This window comes from Centruroides sculpturatus, unplaced genomic scaffold, assembly GCF_000671375.1.
Source record: "Centruroides sculpturatus isolate CEXI.00-Female unplaced genomic scaffold, Cexi_2.0 scaffold1781, whole genome shotgun sequence".
Lineage (NCBI taxonomy): Eukaryota > Metazoa > Arthropoda > Arachnida > Scorpiones > Buthidae > Centruroides > Centruroides sculpturatus.
The window spans coordinates 68,249-89,322 of NW_019385998.1; the positions used below are offsets into that span (position 1 = coordinate 68,249).

The 21,074-nt window shown below is 33.7% G+C and overlaps 2 protein-coding genes across 3 annotated transcripts in view; one reads left to right on the top strand and one right to left on the bottom strand.

Moving 5' to 3' along the window:
* The window catches only part of LOC111613009 (prosaposin-like), a 67,074-nt gene extending 59,305 nt beyond the window's left edge, over positions 1–7,769 (top strand). For both annotated transcript variants that reach the window (XM_023354303.1, XM_023354304.1), the window contains one exon: positions 7,631–7,769. In XM_023354303.1, the coding sequence (XP_023210071.1) occupies positions 7,631–7,749 (119 nt within the window). In that variant the 3' untranslated portion in view covers positions 7,750–7,769. The remainder of the gene's footprint in view (positions 1–7,630) is intronic.
* Positions 7,770–16,554: 8,785 nt separating this feature from the next.
* LOC111613010 lies at positions 16,555–17,259 on the bottom strand. The gene has a single exon (XM_023354306.1). The coding sequence runs from the start codon at positions 17,257–17,259 to the stop codon at positions 16,555–16,557; it is 705 nt and encodes a 234-aa protein (XP_023210074.1).
* Positions 17,260–21,074: the final 3,815 nt, after the last annotated feature.

A 21,074-nucleotide genomic window follows, 5' to 3' on the forward strand; every position in this document is an offset into this window, starting at 1 on the left:
TCAGTGTGGAGAATAGGCAGTAGCACTGGTTGAAGGTAACTGTTTTTGATCAGTAGAACTTAATGCATTTATTATTTATGTTAAAAGCATTGGTTGCCATGCCTAAAACATAACTTGTTTGCAAACATAAGCAACAATTCATAAGCAAGATGGCGACCAAAACTGCTGCCATTGGGGTTCCACTTTGGAGGTGAATATCTCACAAATGGTTGCATGTCAGACTTTATTTTTATTAATAAATATCATTAGAATGTCTGACCACCATGCTAGGCTTAGCAGAGCATATAGCACCTGGAAGAAGTCTGATTTTGAGGGTGCTATATCTTGTAAAGAGTTGCATGTACAGGTATGCTTCCATTTAACTTTCTTGTACAAAGGTGTCTTCAATTCTGGGAAGAGGCAAATCCCTCAGAGTTCACATCTTACTGCCAGAAACATGAGGTAATAATTTTCAAATGTTGTTTTTAAATGAGATAAGGCCAATGTTATATTCACATTCTAAGATTGTATAAAAAGTTCAAATTTTTTAACTTAAGGCATTTGTTCTATTTTTATATTTTAAAATCAACTTTAAATCCTAGAAATAATTAGAAATAACACTTCTATCTTACTAAATCTACTGTGTATTGTTATTCAACCCACACTTCTTTTACCACTTTACTTTCTCCACTTCATTTCATCACCAACTCTACTTAATCCTTAACTCAGTTGTCATTGTCTTAAGACATTATTACAATAATAAGTGATATCAGTCATTTATTACTATTACAATTATCATGTTAATTCCAAAGTTTCAATAGTGCATCTACATCACTTTTTATTACATTACACCCCAATCCTAAAAGGTAACAATCTGTTCAACTTTTATTTTTGTATAATCATCTTTCTTATATAATGTCCTCATTTCTTCCCATAATATTCTCATTCTTTCATCTAGTGCCTCTCATGTCAGGCTTGTATTTGAGTTACAGTCGACCCCCCTATAATTACGGTCCCTATAATTACGATTCCTATAAAACTACGAAAAAATATACATATTTTGGAAATGTTGAGTCGGATTAGTGTAGAATCGATTAATTTTATGGAAGAAAACCTTTCAATCAGCCGTAGTCCGTAAACTTGACACATGTCGGGCTGTGATTTGAACGACTTGTAAGAAATCGGATTCCTAATAAATTGGAACGTATCTATATCTTATAGGGGGGTCGACTGTATTTTTAATCAGATCTCTTATGCCCGTCTATCCTCTTTTTTAAACTTTTCCTCATAGATCCTACATACCACTCCTTTTCTTTCATTTCTTTCATCTTTATCACACATATCCCAGATTGTCATACTCTGTTAAATCTTTTTTATTTTTCGTCATGTCATTGTGTTGTGCTTTACAAAAACTAGCCTGCTTTCATACCTCATTATCTGCCTGCACAACATCTTGTAAGATCTCATGATATCAACTAACACGTTCTCTTCTCCACCTTGCTTTTTCTCTTCCTCCAGTTTCATCATTGTTGTTTTCATTTATTCTTACCATGGCTGGGGAGTTTGTAAAAAAAACTCAACTTCGACTCCTGATAATTTTAGTAGGTTGACTCCAACTCTGGCAAAATTAAGTACCAAGTCATTTTATGGGGGGTGCAAAGGCACTCATAGGGGGGTTACTCTTCTCTGAACTCAAAGGAGCCCGGGGCATTTACCCAAATACTTTTATAGTTAGTATTTTTAATATTTAACTTACATTAATTTTTAAGAAATATTTAAAAAGAGGAGAAAGGGGAGCGATAAAATTCTACAACTACATATATTTGACAGCATTTGCACTTCAATTTCACCCTTCCAGAAGAGTTAGTCCAACTAAAAAGTGTGTGATCTAGCTAGCTACTTCAGCTCCTTGTTCAGAAAAGAAAAACGTATACGCTGCTCAATTACTCTGGCAAAATTAAGTACCAAGTCATTTTATGGGGGTACTTATTTAGAGTGAGGATAATAAATGAATGAATCAAAAACATTCAAATTCAATTGGGTCAAAATAATTTAACTACTAAACACAAATACTACAAAGAAAATTACGTATTTAATAAATTAAATTGATGCATTTTTTTTATTTAAAATAAATGAATTATAACGAAATACAAAAAACATTTAAAAAAATACATTTTCATTCATTTAAATAAAAAAAACAAAATTAGATTTAAAATTTTGAATTTTATGAAATGGTTCTAAGAAACAAAATAGCTTCAATTAAATCCTTCTTCAAAGATGCCCTTAAATCAGCTTTAATTATTTTCAAAGCTAAAAATAATCTTTCTACACTTGATTTGTGTTGGGGGCATTGCTGTGACAGATCTAGCTGCATTGCAAATAATTTCTGGATAAATGGAAATGACTTCTTCCACATTCAATTTTGATAAACTGTCATACTTTTCTATTTCAATTACCCATTTTAAAAAATTTTGTTTAAATTCTTTTTTTTCAATTTCTGCTGGTTTAGTTCCTTGATTTGTTAAATGTCTTCATTTTATTTTGCAACGTTCTAACCCTACAACTTTACTACAATACACATATGCTTTTTTTAACAAACTCTAATGCTTTCACCTTGTACCTAACGAGTTCTTTTTATCTTCAATTTATCAATGACACTTTTGCTTCTTATACACCCTGGTGCTTATTTTTTCCTGATTTTTTTTTTTTTTCCTGCTAATCCAAGTAATCTTCCAATATTGGTTTTTTGTTTCCATTTTTTTTTTTTAATTCACAAACTCTTCTATTCTATCCAATCATTCATCATACTGGTGTGAGAATTAAGAACATAACTATGAAATTACCAACATACCAGCATAAATTCATTTCAAAAATGAACGTTTTTTACCGTCTTCAACGGTCATCATCAGGTTCGAATCCAAGATTTCAAAAAATCGAACATTGCAGTTATGCGCATGTCCGATGCAGGACCTTAATAAAATTATTCATGTAATTGGTTTCCTGCTTCAAAAATCCGTGTTTATATTATAGTGTAGACATATATGGTGTGCATCCATTATACGTCATAATACGCACTATATATGTCTACACTATAATATAAACATCGGATTTTTGAAGCAGGAAACCAATTACATGAATAATTTTATTAAGGCCCTGCATCGGACATGCGCATAACTGCAATGTTCGATTTTTTGAAATCTTGGATTCGAACCTGATGATGACCATTGAAGACGGTAGAAAATGTTCGTTTTTTAAATGAATTTATGCTGGTATGTTGGTAATTTCGTAGTTATGTTCTTCTATTCTATCTCTTATTCAACATACCTATTTACGTAAATATCATTAAACTCTTTTATAGGAATCAAAATTTTCTTAAAATATGAAATAAGATAGCTTGATTATAATATCTAAAATCTTACTCATAATTGCCTCTTCTTCCTCAATGTCCATTCCCTATTTAAATCTTAGCTAATTTAATGTAATTTTTATGGCCTCTTCCTGTATCACAGGTGGATAAGTTTCTGTAATCTAAAATTGTTAATCTCCTATCTCTGCTGTATATAACTTCAAATTATCAACAACCTGCAATCTGCACAACCTACTCACAACTATCTGAAATATTGCATTGTACAGTACATCCTCTTCCAGTAACTTGTATGATCTCTCAAAATTTATTGGCAATGTCCATCTGCTTTCAGAGACTGATCTAATTGACCATCCTATCCTAGGTATTTCACAAATTTCAAATGATCATGGAGCAATAGCTTTCTGTGGGATGCTGACTTGCAACCAACTAGGACCATGGTTCCCAATTAGTGGTACGTGTACCCCTGGAGATAAGCGAAATTGCACGAAGGGGTGCGCTCGACAATCTAAAATCGGTCAATTTAAAATTTAAATGCATGAGATGAAGCAATCAAAAAATAATGGATGGACCATCAAAAATTCGACAATTTACAACATGATGTCGAATGCACAAATTTGTTTATTTATAACTAAAAATAGTCTCGAAATTTCAAAGAATGCATTTGTGACAATACCTAAATGAAATTCTAATGCAAGAAACAAAAATTGTACAATTAACACAATTTGTGTTAATTGTACAGTTATCATTATTATCGTATCAGCGAAGCGGCAATAAAATATTTACTACCATTTTGCACAATATACCTCTGCAAGAGCGGATTTTCGGCCGTGACAAACACGAAAACTAAACATCGTCACCAACTTTGACTCAAAGCTGACTTGAGACCTGAAGTTGACCAAAAAGCAACCAGATTTTACAAAGTTGTGCAAAGAAAATCGTGCACATTTGTCACAGTAAAATTAAATAACCTTATGTTATTTTCATTATTATTAGAATTGTATTTTAAAGGTAATAAATGTAAAAAAAAACTTATTCTGTTTATCACTAGCTGTCTACCCACGGCTTCGCCCGCATTATATCGAATTTTCTCATGGGAATAAGATATTTTCTTGCAATGAAATGTAGCCCATGTCCATCTCCAACATGTAAGCTATCTCTGTGCCAAATTTTATTAAAACCTGTTCGGCAGTTTAGATGTGAAAAGGTAGACAGACAGACACACAGAATTACCTTCGAATTTATATTAGTATGGATTAATATGAATTTCTGCTATAAGGGGTACGTGAGTTTGAGCTCTTTGTTGAAGTGGTACGCAGGAAAAACTAAATGGGAATCACTGAACTAGGACAACCCTTTTGGTATGTAATTCTCCTAATCTCTTTAACATGGTATGTAGGATCTTATTGCATCGCTTCACACCTTGACTGTCTTATTTGTTCTTCCAGCCCTTCTTAACTAAACTACTGCTATCTAACACAATCAAGATCATGGATTTGTCATTTCTAGAGACTAAAATATGATAATTCTTAAAAATGAAACAAAGTAAAAGTAAATGCAATTAACAATAAATAACGAAAATATGTGAAGAACCAATTAACAAGAGTACAAAATGAATAAAATTATAAAAACTCATGGTAGACATCTTGGCCACATATCAGTGTTTAAGATTATTAAGATCTTTCTTATAGAAATCTTGCTTCTACATATTGCACTGCGCCATTCACTTTTTCCTTTGAACAATCACTGAACTTTCCTCATCTATCTTGCATCATCTTGAATAGACTAGCTGAAAAAAACTAAAGATATTATTTTGCTATACAGCATCGTTCATTTTAATCAATATATTAGAATAACTCGAAAAATACACATCCAACAAAAAATCGATTAAACCAAACATTTCAAGATGGTGCTACAATCAATAAAATGGGAACAACTTTATTTTCTTAAATGAATACAGTAGAAACGGGTTCATATAATGCGGATTCATATATAGCAGCAAAAAAGTTGCGATTGTATTCATATAAAGACGCTAAAAGAAATTGACTACTCATCTTTACCACAACACCGGAGAATAGTAATATAATTACCTCTTTCTAACCTGTTACCGGTGTGTCTACTAACTCTTAACGATCCAAAACGAATCAAAACTAACGTTTTCGAACCCTTAACCGGTTCTTCTTCAGGTTTTTTTTCGAATCTCTGATGGAAAATGCAGCTCGTAAAAACTTTAAATTCGAAATATGTGAGTTCGAATGCACGTTACAACGACGGAAACGGGAAACGTGCATTCGAACTTACATATTTCGAATTTAAAGTTTTTACGAGCTGCATTTTCCATCAGAGATTCGAAAAAAAAAACCTGAAGAAGAACCGGTTAAGGGTTCGAAAACGTTAGTTTTGATTCGTTTTGGATCGTTAAGAGTTAGTAGACACACCGGTAACAGGTTAGAAAGAGGTAATTATATTACGCTAAAAGAAACTCGTAAAATGCAGTAAAATGTCATCACCGACTCGTGTTGCGACAGGATTGGTCAAATCTGGAGCATTCAAACTACTTACACGTTACGGAGAGTTTAGGCGGGTAAGTTGAGTTTACTATCGTCTGTATAGTATATAAATTAGATACTGTAAGTCTAATACAGTACTGTAATTTTATACAGTACATTTCTTGTGAAAAAAACATTTCTTATTCAACGGCCATAAAAATTATTTCTATTAATGATGTTTGGATACATCATTAATAGAAATAATTTTTTAAAGTTCAAAGCTCCAAAGTTCAGCGAATTTTTCTCAGAAAAATAACTTATCAGAAAACGCGCCCACCGTTCGATGCGCCGCTCCACAACAAAAACAAGCTTAAACAATGGCGTCGTCGAACGGTGCACACTCGGTAAGTAATCCTACAATTTTTTATCATAGTTTATACGGATTGTTCCTAAAAAAATTATATGTGTTTTGGAAATGTTGAGTCAAATTAGTCTGGAATCAATTAATTCTATGGAAGAAAACCATTCAAACAGCTGTAGTCCCTAAACTGCATATGTGCCGGGCTGTGATTGGCTCATGTATTTAAGGACTCGTAGAACATGAATTTCATAAAAAGCAGAACGTATCTACTGCGTTATTGGGGGATCGACTGTACTTTGTTTTTTATTGCATATCATGATTTTACAAACTTTTTATCTGAACCCATTTTTATTCTAGGGCAATGTATGATGAAACATAGTTCCATTTTATAGCCTCTTGTGATCTAACATTTTTGATTTATGAACTTTTTGCAGGATGAGTATTGCTTATTTATTCATTTTTGAGTTGGAATAATTAAAATGAGTTATCCTGTATATCGTGATTCACATGCATGTGTACATGATGTCAGATATATATACAGTCGATCCCCTTATAAGACGGTAGATATGTTCTGTTCTTTATGAATAAATTTTGTAGGAATCACAGCCCGACACGTGTGAAGTTTATGAACTACGGCTGTTTGAAAGGTTTTCTTCCATAAAATTAATCGATTTTAGACTAATCAGACTCAACATTTCCAAAATACGTATATTTTTTTTGGAAATAATCCGTATAAACTAAGCTATAAACAAAAAATTGTAGGATTACTTAGTGTGCACTGTTCGACATCGCCGTTGCTCAAGCTTGTTTTTGTTGCGGAACAGCGCAGCAAACTGTGGCCGCGATTTCTGATATTATTTTTCTGCGAAAACTTCGTTGAACTTTGGAGACATCATTAATATAAATAATTTTAATCATTGTTGAATAAGAAATGTTTCTTTCACAAGAAATGTATAAAATTACAGTACTGTATTAGGCTTATGGTACCTAATTTACATACTGTACAGACGATAGCTCGCCTAAACTCTCCGTAGCGTGGCGCTAGAATTATAATAAAGTTAAATAAATTAAGTTAATATATAATTATATATACAGTACCTAATTTATATATAATTATATGTACAGATGATACTAAACTCAATTTACCCTCCTAAACTGTCCGTAGCGTGGCGCTGGACGGTGGAAAGTAGTTCAGCTGCCCGATGATGTTTTACATAATTATAGGAGTGTTTTTACCATTGTTTACGGATACCGCCACAATTTTTTCATCGTCTTATAGGAATCATAATTATAGGAACCCGTCTTATAGGGGGATCTACTGTACTACATATAATGCATTATTGACTTTCAGTTTTAGCATTTTGTTATTTAAAATTTTTTCATTTATATATATTTTACATACATTTTGAAACTAATTTTATTAATTGCTAATTTCAGCCACAAAAATATTGCCACCTTCAAAATCTAAAAATGATTTTCGGTGTGAAATTTGTGAAAATGTAATGACTTACTTAGAAGACAGATTGAAAGATAAAACAACAGAGGTGAGTATTTAACAATTACTTAAACAAATTTGCAACTCTGCTAATATTGAGTCCAACACAAAATTTGTAAAAATAATAAGACAAAATAAATATATTGTTATAGTAAAATGTGTTTTACCAAAAATAACAATGTGCTGATTAATAACTTCATTGTACAACAAAGAATAATAATATTTGAAAACAGACCTTACTTTGTAAAAATCCCAAATTAACTGATCATATGAGAAAAAAGTTAATTAATTTTGATTTTTACAAAGATTTCTGTATTTTTTAATTGGGAGATTATAATTGCATCGGTTGCCAAACAAGCTACTTGGCAAGAGCCGACCACAGATTAGAGACACGGACGGTTGACTCCCCCTATTTCCTATGTTAAAGAAAGTCGATGGCTCGACCGATTGACGGGACTACCTATTTGGACGTTAGCGGCACCCGAGATTGCCCGGCATCGTTAGATGTCACATCACGAATCATCGACAACATTGCTATTTAACTTAGATTTTATTGCGCATGCAGAAAAGATACTAATTCTGTTTTTTGGTACACACTGCAGTCAAATTTAAACGAATTAATAAAAACCACACTAATGTTAATATAAATGGCATTCAAGAATTTATGTTAAATGGTGCTTAAATAAAATTAAATAACAAAAATTTATTATTAAATATAATTTTTTTATTATTTCTAATTAGTACACAATTGCCATTCGGCATTATATTTAACAGTATTAATTACATGCAAGAACTTTTAATGAACATCATTTAGAAAGGTAATGAATACAATTAAAAAATAAAGCTTTATTTTGGGAAAAGTTTCTTATGGGAAAATTTGTTTTGGTTTCAGAACTTTTAGGAATGAATTATGTATGAAAACATATGTTTGACTAACAAAATTTTTCTCTGGATTTGTGCAATTAGATTATATTATGATTTAATTTTATACTACAGGTAACATTAGTTTCAAAATGAGCATTATTATTGCAATAACAAGCCATTTTTTATGGTAAAGGTAGCGTAGAAGACTATAATTTCTAGTTGCTTCAAACTGTGCTTTTGTTCACAATAGAATTAGTTTCATCACTTTTATATTTGTATAACATGAAATATTTTATTTATATTTATAAACTTTTTTCTTTCTTTAGCTACTTGCACTATTTCAGCACAAATCAAACTACTGGTGTAAGATGAAATATCATAATGCTGCAATTTCATGCAAAATAAATAACTGAAACTGTACTGTTAATGTTTGTTCATTGCATTTGATAAGTCAATAACATCAGATGATGATGATCTGCAATGAGAATGAAAACTTTTATTCTAATAAAATTTTTGGTTTCCAAAATTAAGCTGTTTTAGTATATAGTCTGATTCAATAAAGGTTAAATTTTCATCATAATTTTTTAATTTGTAATGCTTGAAATTTATTATTATGAATTTGATTTTTAATTTGTAATATTCTGGAATTTGTTTAACTGTAAAATGAAATTATTCAATATAATAATTAGATGATGATGATGATCTGTGTATAGTAACAGCATTCGGCTACTTTGTATGATGTTTTCACAAAATAATTGTTATTTCATACATAGTTTTGTATAAAAGATAAGATATTTCACTCTCTTTTTTGCAGCCTTGCAAATGTCCAAGAAATATTTTACCCCATGTCCATGCCAGCATGTTGGACATGATAATCACAAAGGTTCCAGTTATTCTCTTGTGGATGTTCAAGATGGCAGATCGTCTTTGTATGCACTGTATTCTTTTGTCCCGCAAGTAAAGTTAAGCAGTATTTTGTCTAGATTTCAGTGTGGTGGTGCAATTAGACTACTACTTCTAATCCATGTATTAGGGAGTCTGTAATATAAAGCTATATGAACACAGTTACTGAAATGGGACAGGGCGCCATCTTGTGGACGAGAGCTTTCCAATTTCTACTTCGATACTGTATAGCAGTAGAAATTCCCTGGGGAGAAAATGGTCCCAAAACATGGTCTTGCATCAGTCTACACCTTCTACAGTTATGACAATTAACTGAACCACAAGTGTGAAACATTGTCTTATCAGTAAAAATGAAAGTTTCTAGGAAATTTTTCATTCTTTTCATGCTTTTGTGACATTCAAGTTACAAACTAATTGTTTGGTCTGGTCTGTCATTGTCTTTGGTTTTATGTAACATTTGAATCTTTTATATGCCATGTAACGAAAGCTGTTCGTATATCATAATCTTATTTCGTTCAATAGTACATATCTATTAACAGGACTTGTTAAACTGGCTTTAAGGATACTGCAACTCAGTTTCATAGATTAGAAAATTGTTTTATTTAATTTACCTGGACACATACATGTTAATATTGCATTTCGGACCTGTTTGTTTCTCATCAGCGGGTATTTATATCAATATGACACATTCTACATAAACATTAAAAACAATGAAAATTTTTTATACAAAATTTAAATTTCCTGACAATAATTTTAAAATTTACCAACAATAATATAAAACTCTTACAATTTCAGGGTTATTTCTTTCTATTCCAATTTCCACCAAGCAATTAAATTTAAACATTATTAACAGTAACTTTTTAAACAAATTCCTATATCTATACTACTATATAAAGAGACAACGTATTTTTCGTTTGTGACCACTAACCATGAAAACTACTGAACTAATCGTTACCAAATTTTAACTGTAGCATCTTTATGACCCCCGGAATGTTTACCACTAATCAAACCTGCAGAATTTTTGTTAAACATTCATATAAATTAAAAGATATCATCTAGGGTTAAGGCTTTTATGAATCAACTGTTAAAGATGGTTCTGCTTCAACTAGTGCAGAGTGTGAGGTCAGCCGATTAGGGTGAGGTTTTTCGACAGCCGAGCGGTTCCTTCTGTAGTGTGGGCGCACAATGACTTTGAGACAGGTTTACCATCTTTAACCCATTTATTATATTACAAAAGGTTCTTACAACGTTCTTCAAATTTTCCACGTGACACAGCTCGAGGAGCAAAGTAAAAGTTTCTTCAAGGAATCAAGGGTCCGACATTCTGTCCGAAATCCTCCGTTTTGGTCCCTCGATGTCGTACGTTGAGATCGACGGCCCCGGGGCGTGCGGCACAGCTTCGGCGAAAGTCTCTGGTGAAAGGCAAATCTGTGCAAATCAAGACGGCACGGGAGAGCGACAGTAAGTCCCAGGAGTTGACGAATCTGTCGCTGTTGATAAGTAGTAGGATCACAAAAATCCTGGAGAGGAGCACCAAGAACCAAGAACCTTTGTCCCTGGAGTCGCACGGTTTTATAGATTTCTTAACTGTCGTCGCCTCTCCATTGGTCTCTCATAGTCACCTGGTGACAATTCGAAACCTAATGAAGGGCGCGGAAGAGGTCAACGTTGCGACTGAATATGATTCCTCTCTCTTGTCGCGTTTTCTTCGAATTTATCCGTTTCTATTGTGTAACAAATTTACGAAAAAAAAACAATTGCATTGTTCGATCAAGACACCTAATCCATTTCCTTAGTGCCTGAAAAGGAGCTCTATTTTAAATCGCTTCATTTCTCCCCATAAACCTTACTGGCATGGGTGTCCCTACCAGGAGCTTGTGCTCCAGCCTGCATACCCCTATGGATCTGTAAAACTACTGGGCTCTCCCACCACGACCAGGTGGTGACCACGGGAGAGTTATTATTATTATTATTATTAACAAAGTAAAATTTTTCTTATGACTATCACTTTTCCTATGGATGGGGATTAAATGCACCTATGGTATCCCTTCCTATTGTAAGAAATGACTAACAGGGTTAGCAATGGGCCAACAACCAATTCTGTAAAAAACTCATTCATAAGAGATCATTAGAGTTATCTGAAAGCAGTGGCGGTCTTAGGGGGTGGCAAGCAGGGCAATCGCCCGGGACCTCGCTCTTGGAGGGGCCTCGCGCAACAACCAAGTAGAAAAAAGTTGATAATTAAAACTTTTTATTTTATCCTTAGCTATCAGTTATAACAATAAAATAAATTTANTTCCAATTCTGAACAGTATTATATGAATGAGATCCAATTTAACTCTTCAGTGTAAAAAGTATCACATTAGACTGGCATTTTTAACAGCAAAACAAGATTTTTCTCAAGGTCATAAAATACACACCAACTTATGGACTGACCTGATAGAATGTGTGGAGTTTGCATCACAATTGTTATGTTGAAAGTGCAAGTTAACAATCTGCAAAACAGGAAAGCTCCTGAAGCATGTCAACCAGAAGCTATACTATATACATCAATATACAAACTAATTTGAAGAATTACTGTTGAAAGCTCTAGTCCTTTTAAACATTTAGTTTGTGAGATGTTTATCTTATTCAAGAAACTAATAATCTTCTGTCACACAGTCAGGTTATTCCTTTGCTTTGGTGTATGATTTTTATTTCTGATCTTTCGTTTTGTACTATGGGGCAGTCTAAAAGATAATGCTCACTGCCATTAGTTTTACTGCATATTGTGCATTTATCATTGCCAGAAATCTGGAAGCAGTGAAGATATGAAAACACCTGTGGTCTGTAAGAAATTGAGTCAGGTGGAAATCTGGTTTAAACCATTGTTTTGTTAACTTTTTATTTTGTCTACAAGTTCCACTGTGTTGGCCATTCAGTTATGTGGTTTTTCAGTGTAACATATCCAGTTGCAATCAATTTCATTTTGTATGTTATAGATAGGTCCTGGTTTAATGCAGCAATTTTAGCCAGTTTGTTAGCTCTGTCTCTTGCAGTATGACTGACCTCTTATCCAGTTTAGTGAGCATCCATTATTAGAATTTTGTAGGTATACATTTATTTCATTTGTGGTAGGGTGAGTCTCATTGTTTAATATCGTTGAAATGGCCTTTTGACTGTTTGAGAATATGTTGATGTTATTGCAAGAGAAATTCATTTTGCAGTCTATGACTGTATTAGCAATGGCAATGATTTCTGTCTGAGTAATACCACAGCTGTTATCTAGTTTGATAATCTTGGTTTGAATTTCTTTATTTTCAAGGTACATCACATAACTGGCCCCGACCTTTTGATTTATCTTAGACCCATCCATGAAGACCTTGATTCTTTCGCTGCTTATGAGAAATTCTGAAAAGTATTTTTTGTTCCCAGGATTTGGAATGTAGGAAAAGGAGACTTGTAGTTCATAATCATTCTTCTTATACTCTTCTGTTTCCAATATACTATATTTACTTGCAAATAAGGTGAGGTTTTTATTCATTTCTCACAACTTCAAATTCCTAGGTTGTCCTATATGTGCGGGCAAAAGATTTTTTGCATTTTTGCAAATAATTTTTGTGAACCGTGTATTTGCATTTTTTTACCGGATGCTTACCCTCTTGTATTTAAAAAAAGTATTTTATTTGGGTTGTTTGAATCATTCTTGTGTATTGTTGGGAGAAAGATGAATAGCAATAGGAAAAGCAAAGCTTTTGAATTGAATTCAAGATTGAAATTCCAAAATCACACAGGAGCATGATATATTTTCATTTTATACAGAGATTAGGAGGCTGTCTATTTATGAATTGGACTTAGCCTCATAGAATAAAGAAGTGATGAAGTAGAGGACTTAGTTGTTGAAGATGAAGATGCTGAGAGTATTTTAGAAGATAGTAGATAGTAGAGGCGGAAAGAATAAAAAGTAAGATAGGTTAAGAAGAAGGTGGGTTGGCCTCAGAGCAACCGCATCGCTAATGTTAGTTAAATACGTAGTAAGTCACAATGTCAACAACGCAGTGTTGAAAGCAATAAAATCCCGACAGTTCGTTTACCAGGGAGATGAGGCTGCAAATGGCTGCTATATACAGAAATATTGTTAAACCATATATGCTTGGTAACAACAAGAGTCCGGAGAGACAATGATAGGGCGGACTTTAAAAGGGGTTATTATAGGTTGTCTATAACCTAGTCCGGTACATAACAAGGAAGATCGTGGTTACATAAATGTAGACACTGTAGACCAGTGTTTTTCAGCCTTTTTCATTGAGTGGCACCCCTGATTGAAAAATAAAAAATCGTGACACCCTTGACCAGCGGCGGATCTCAATATGGGGGCTAATGGTCTAGATAAATTTTTTGTGAAACGCTGGGGTGGGGTCCGGGAAGGGAGTCCCCTCCCCGGAAAGAAAACTTTTAAAAATTGACAATTTGAAGTANTATTTTAGATGCGGTTTTTTGCGTTTTTGATTGCGTTTTAATAGGGTACGCCGAGAGAATGTACACTAAGAAGAAATTTTTCGAAAAATTTCCCCCCACACGGGGGAAGTGTTATACATTTATAATAGATACATTTTGAGCCACAACAACGCGTGGCGGGGTCTGCTAGTTAAAACATAAATTATTAGGTTAAACATTAACTTTATCACGTTTTTTACATTTAAACTCTATTCCAAAACTTGCATCTCCAATTGTTCTCCTTGACTTACCCTTCATCTCAACCTGTTTTGATCGTTCTCTTTATGCGTCACAGATAAGATGGTCAGTCCTTTGATGTAGTCTCCATCCTCATGGCCACTCTGCTGCCAAACCTCTGGGAGACAGCAAACACTATCAGCAGTGTCATTTTTAATAGTATCTGAAGAGACATCCTAAGGCAGAAGTGATGCCATCAATGTCTTGGAAGTATATGCCTCTAAAAATACTTTCACTTTTGGGAAAAGGTGTCACATAGACTCATATCATGTATGGTGGAAGTTCTAATACCTCCCACTGCCCTCTTAGCAATGTCCTCACTTATGACAAAGAATGGCTGCATGAATTTTTGTGCAAACAATTGGATGAAATTTCAACAGCTGTAATCTTTTGCAATGAATTGCTGGATGAAAGTGACATTCAAAGAAATGACACTATAGTAGAGCATCGATTATCCGAAACAATTCGGGACTGGGGTTATTCGGATAACTGATCATGCAGGAAAAAATATATTAACCAATCTCATATTGAAATTTTTCTCTACTGCATGTCGCTTCACATTGAATTTTTGTCTACATTAAGCCTAACAAAAATTCTTTTTAGAATAATAATTGTGGCTATTGTATCATTAAAAATTATTTCTTTATTTTGCACAAACAAAATAAATATATTGAAAAAATATAAAAACAAAAAAAAATTATATTTTGGAAGTTAATCTGGTATCAAAAACGTTCCAATTCAGCACAACACACGTCCCGACACACAGTCCTCAGAAAAACACCACACAAAACAAACAAAACTCACCACTCACAATGGGGGGGAAAAGCCTTGTTCAAATATTGGTGAGTTTTTAAGTACCCTCTCATAGTTGCACCAGTGCTGCCAGTTAAAACATGCACACCAACAATAATATTGGAGTAGCCCAAGACACAGCGAAATATTGCAGTGCCATAGCACTAGCGGAAATTTGCCGACTGGAACACTATCAGTTAACAATGTTTCGATTGATCGGTATTCGGATAATAGATGCTCTACTGTAGTGTCTAGCTATATTGTGTACCTGTGGTACACAATATAGCTATAATGTAGACTAGAGACAATATAGACAAGAAGATTCCTTGAAAGTCATATTCATTGATTGTTAATTCCTAACCTTACCCAATTCTTGCTGTAGTTTCTTTGGGTATTGGCTTGTTCAATTGACATTTCAGCTCAGATTTGTAAGATCAGACCTGTGTTTCATTAATTGCAGTAATCAGATGAAAAGATTCTCATTCATGCTTGTAATGCTCTACAGAAATTCAAGGAGTTTCCATTCATTGCCATTTATGTGCATTGTTCAGAGTGTAAGACATCCATCTGCAGCAATTTTGCACAGTTTGTTGGCTTTGAGATATGATAAACACTAGAAGCTGCAATGCTTACTTTGGCACTCATTTCCTGGCAAGTCCATCAATGATTATTCTTCATTAATCTAAAACTGTTTCCACATGTTTGTCTGCTGCACTGATTGGAATGTTGCCACTATATATAATCTGTATTCTCTCATCTTCCACTTTCCACTTTATATTATTCTTTATTTATAGAAGCCTTGGCACCGCTAGGCATCACCGAGGTGAAGTACATAAATTAGTAACATTATTCACATTGGTTGTAATTTATACATAGTTTTATACGTAGAATAATTCCAAGTTATTAGAGTTAACAAGTAAATTTGGTATTTACATAGATTATCGATCGACAATTCTTTTGATCAATTATTAAAACCATACATATAATGAACAGTTAACAAAATTGCAATTGAAGAATTATCTAACTTACAAATATGCCAGGTACAGTAGCCAATCGAAAACTTGGCACCTACACAAAGACATGCTTCATGTTTACAACTGGTAAAGATGAACAGTGTTGTCTGGAGGACAGCTGTTTTGTAGTACACTTTATCTTACCATAGTCCTTTTGAAATACATATTGACAAGTTCTTTAAATACTTGAGACAGTTTTTTATCATTTATTAGAACATCCAAGTTGCAAGGCCAGGAAATGTCCGTAGGCAGGGAAACAATGATGTTCTGGCACATGTCATCTAACATGGGACACTGTAGTAAGTAGTGTTTGACACCATCTGGAATGCCGCAAATTTCAGTTTTCTTCTGATGACTTGTTGAACCTGTGGAGATAGCTCTGGAATCTACCGTGCCCCGTATAGAATTGGGTAATATTATGTCCAATGTCATGACTGATGGAAATTGAAACTATGGAAAAAAAGTCCCTCATTATGCTACTATTGTGAACATTCTATTTGGGCTGCCAAATGGTCAGTGCATTTTCTTTCAGTCGCTGGATTATATAGCTGTGAGGTATTGCTGTGTAACTTGGATTGCAGTTAGCAGTTGAAGCACAGCGAGCCTGCTCGTTCATTCCCGCAGACACCGGTATGACCTCTTACCCAAATGATTGCAAAACTGTTATAATTTTTAGATATATCTTGCAAGATTTGGTTAACGATGGGGTGGCGCCAATTGTAGTTACAGATCGATTGTACTGACGAACTAGAGTCTGTGAAGAGATTAATATTAACTCCTTTGTAGTTGTCGTTACACCACCTTAGAGCAGAGAGAATAGGCCAAAGTTCTGCCTGATATACAGAGAAGTTGCCTAGCTTGTCTGAGGAGTTATGGACTTCATTATTATCATTATAGGCAACGAAGGCACAGCCTACCTCTTCTTCCTGCCTCGAGCCATCCGTGAAAATAGTAAGAGTTTGGTCTGGCCAAGGATTGGTTGCAATAAAGGGCCAGTCTTGTGGTGCCAGGCCATGTTTACAGTGAAGATTTTGTTCAATGTTTTCAAAAACCTTGTTATTAATATTTATATCAATGCCTTGTCTCATTCTCCATCTTTGTGAAGCTAATTCAATATCCTGCACAGTTGGCAATTTTCCCGCGATAACCTGCATGGTTGCTGTTGAAGTGGTAGAGTAAGCTCTGCATGTTCTAAGTAATGCTCTTTGTTGGGTGTTTTGAAGTTTTCTGTCTATGTGGACCTGACCCAGGCCCTTGGCCCAAACTGGGGCCGCATAGAAAATCATAGGCAAAAATACAGACTCATAAAATCATGCTCATGATTTGGGGACTCAGACCCCATTTCGTCTTTGCCACCTTTCACATTGCATTGAAGAGCAGGTTAGTTTTATTGCAGATATTCTTCACATGGAGGAGCCAACTTAGCTTGTAGTGTAGAGTAATACCTAAGTATTTCAGAGTTTGTACCACTCTAACACTGATACATCCCATTTTTATTGTTGGGACTTCTGTACAAGTGTAGTGCTTTGGGCCTAGTAAAAATAATCCCTTTGGTCTTATTCGGGTTGAATTCTAACTTATTCCTTTTACCCCATTGCAGGATTTTCTCAAGCACATCATTGGCCTTCTTTTCCAGTTCAGCCCGGGAGAAAGCCATCACCAACACCATGGCATCATCCGCGTAGGCCACTGTCCAGTCACTTCCGATGTTTTCACTTAGAAAGCCATTGAATAGTAGATTCCAAAGAAACGGTCCCAGTATGGAGCCCTGAGGGCACCCACAAGTTATTTGCCATGTATAAGGCTTTGAGCCCACTTGTAATGTAGCAGAACGTTCTTGCAGGTAGTCTCTTATGATATTAAAGATGTAGGCTGGGCACTGGCTTTGCCTGAGTCTCAACAGCACCATTGGCCACCAGGCTGAGTTGAATGCACCTGCTATATCAAGGCTAAGACCCAGTATATATGGGTAATTAGTTTGCAGCTCCTTGATTTTGTTTGTCACAGAGAGAATGGCATCAGAAGTGCAGGCACCAGACCGAAAGCCAAACTGTTGATTGTGTAAATAATCATTTTCTCTAAGTACCAGATAATCCTATTCGTAATTAATCTTCCCAAAACTTTGCCCAATATAGGTAGCAAAGAAATGTTCCTGTAGTCTCCGGGTGATTTAATTGGTGTGTCTTTAGCCTTTGGGATCAGAACAATTCTAGCCTTTTTTTATCTAGAAGGAAATAAATTGTATCTGAGACAGTAGCTGTATAAAATTAAAAGAATACTAATCTGCAGCAAAAGGTTTCAACTCATTGGCAACAGATGTGATAGTGCAGCAGCATGCATCCTCATATGTCTGAAATCTTTGTTACTGCCGTGCATTTTGATCACATGCAATTTGAATTTTGACAAATATCATTGTTCTTGGGGAGTATACATTACTTAGGGCAGTGAAATAATTGTTATTATTTAATTATTTAGTTTTGGAGCAAGAAAACTTGTTAAATGCTTTTATTTGTTAGAATTACAATTTTCATATCTTTAAATTAAAGAATTATTACAGCTTGTTATCTCGTGATAAAATACAAATTATTATTAATTCAATGGGATAAANGAGGGCTTCAAATATATAAAGGGAAAAGAAGAAAACAGCTTCCTAGGAATTGATATAGTTGAATGTCACAGATCGACACGAGATACTCGTATAATTCGTGAATATAGTCTTCCAATTGTTAAACTAGGGGTGGGGGGATCTGCACCGATCTTTCAATTAATTTTCTATTGGAATACTCTGTGCAACAATTTACGTAACATTTCAAGTTATGAAATCTTCAAAAAGAATGTAAAAAAAAGGAAATAACTTTAAGCCACAGCGATATTTGTTCTCAATTAATTTTTGGAGTTAAGGTAGAAAGTAATTTTCTTTCTGAGCTCGCGTCCTGTTTTTGTTTTTTTTTTTTTGTTCTTGTTGTTGGTTTTGTTGATTTTTGCTTTAAGATGCTTGTAAAAGGCCAACCTGGCCACAGTGTCTTTTTGAGAAATAAGTGAAATCTAACATTTAAGTTATTAGCAATATTACTAGATAAAAACAATAGAAAAAGAATTAGAAAGTTCGTGAAAATACAATAAGGAACTAATTGAGATATTGCTTTGACGCCCATTGACAAGATAACTCGTCAAGGTTACATAGCGTTACGTAAAATTCGGTAGTTAAGGCCACTTTTGACAAAACTTTTTTCCAATTTTTGGAATGTTTTTTAGGGCCTCAAATTTTTTCAAAATTTTTTGTCCGCGCGAAAAAATTTTATCGCGATTTTAATGAGCCTTTGATAAGGCTCGATTAAGGCTTAATTGTTTTTTTAATGGGAGTTTTTTATCAAATTTATTTTATGGTTCCTAAGTTGTAGCGCACGGATTTGACTTCCGTAAAGTTATTTAAAGTTGCTTTCTAATGTCAAAAATTACTTCGAAAAGTTTTTAAATTTTTTTAATTAATCGATTTTTTAATATATTAATTTAATTAATTAGGGGGGTCGGAAATCGCAATTAAAATCTTAATTTTTTAAAAATATTTTAAAAAATACGAGTCGGTCATATTCACCCTACTTTAAAACCTTGTCTTCCCCAGAGGTATATGACAATGTCCCGGGAAATCCGACTCCAGCTCTGTTCAAGGTCATCCAGCTGTGTAAACAATGACTCATCGGTGTTAAATTTCACAGAAAGGCGAGACAAAGGAAAATAAAGTTTGAAACTTTTTCTTCAAAATTAACGCATTTCTTTCGTTTTTTTCAGTTTTAAATATTTTTTATGTATTTTTTATGCTTGATTACATCATAATTAAAGAGAATAAGTAAAGGGTCATCGAAAAGAACAGAAGTTTGTAGAGTGTAGTGAAAATTTATAGAATGTTTGTTGAGTATTTCTACGCAGAATGAACTACTTTACGATTAGAAATCGGCGAATTGAGAAGTGAAGTAATAACTTACCAATATTGTGAAGAATTTGTTGCATTATTAAACTTTTGAATGAAGAAATTGAAATTTTCCCTATAAAAATATGTATCCAATCAAAATTTTGTATCTATACGTAAAATATATATGACTACTTCGTATCTCGTTGGATTTAATCCTTACATGAAGATTAAATATCATGTCAGGTATGCATGATATTTAATCTTCAGATTGTTATTTAAAAAATCTATTTTAAATTGCTTTCGGAAACGAAAAAAGGTTCATATTTACTTAATATTATGCTTGCTGAAAACTGTTTATTTAGCCAGCACAAATACAAATGTTTGCAAACCATACCAGTGACGCAATCGTAATGTAATTTTGGGGGAGCCGAATTAAACGGATGAAAAACTTTTAATGAAAATTCAACTTAATATGACCGCTAATTGATAAGTAGTATAGAAATAGAAAACATGGCACAATGTAAATGAAAAAAATAAATTTTAATTAAAAATTGAATTATGACTACTGTATTTACAAAAAATTTATTAATTTTTCGGGTCTATCTTTCATCCTTTTAACACACCACGGAAGTAACAGTACATTGGCTTGGATGAACTTCTACAGAACATGTGATAAATTATAACGAAAAACACACAAAGTTAAAAATGATCGAAATTTTTGTAAATAGTCATAATTCAATTTTTAATTAAAGATATCCTGGGTTGTTCATGTTGTGAATTTTAATTAAAAAAATTCTTCTCAAATGGGGGTTAAATCCTTCAAACCCTTCGTGTGCACAGATTTATTTCCAAACTTTGACGGATATCTGAAGAAGTAAAAGGGTCAGTCTATCTCTTTGGGAGATCTGAAATCAAATCTGAGAGCAACGCCATGAATTTCTCGTGGGCGGTCTTTCCAAGATATGTCGGTTTCCGTTCCTCAGCTATTGTGACCCTTGCTAAATGCATAATAGATACGAGGAAAGGCCCTTTTAGTGCCTACAGGACAAAGAGCAAAAAATGAAAAAACACGGGTTTATATATCGTGTGAATTTTTAAAAAAACGTTTTTTTATACAAAAACCGTATTACTTGATATTGAAATAAATAAGTGTTCTATAATCTATCTTTTTTACCTACTCTAATAAATAAT

Bases quoted from the DNA above. Each gene is read 5' to 3' on its own strand.
- LOC111613010 (XM_023354306.1), bottom strand. From the start codon at position 17,259: ATGATTTTCTATGCGGCCCCAGTTTGGGCCAAGGGCCTGGGTCAGGTC.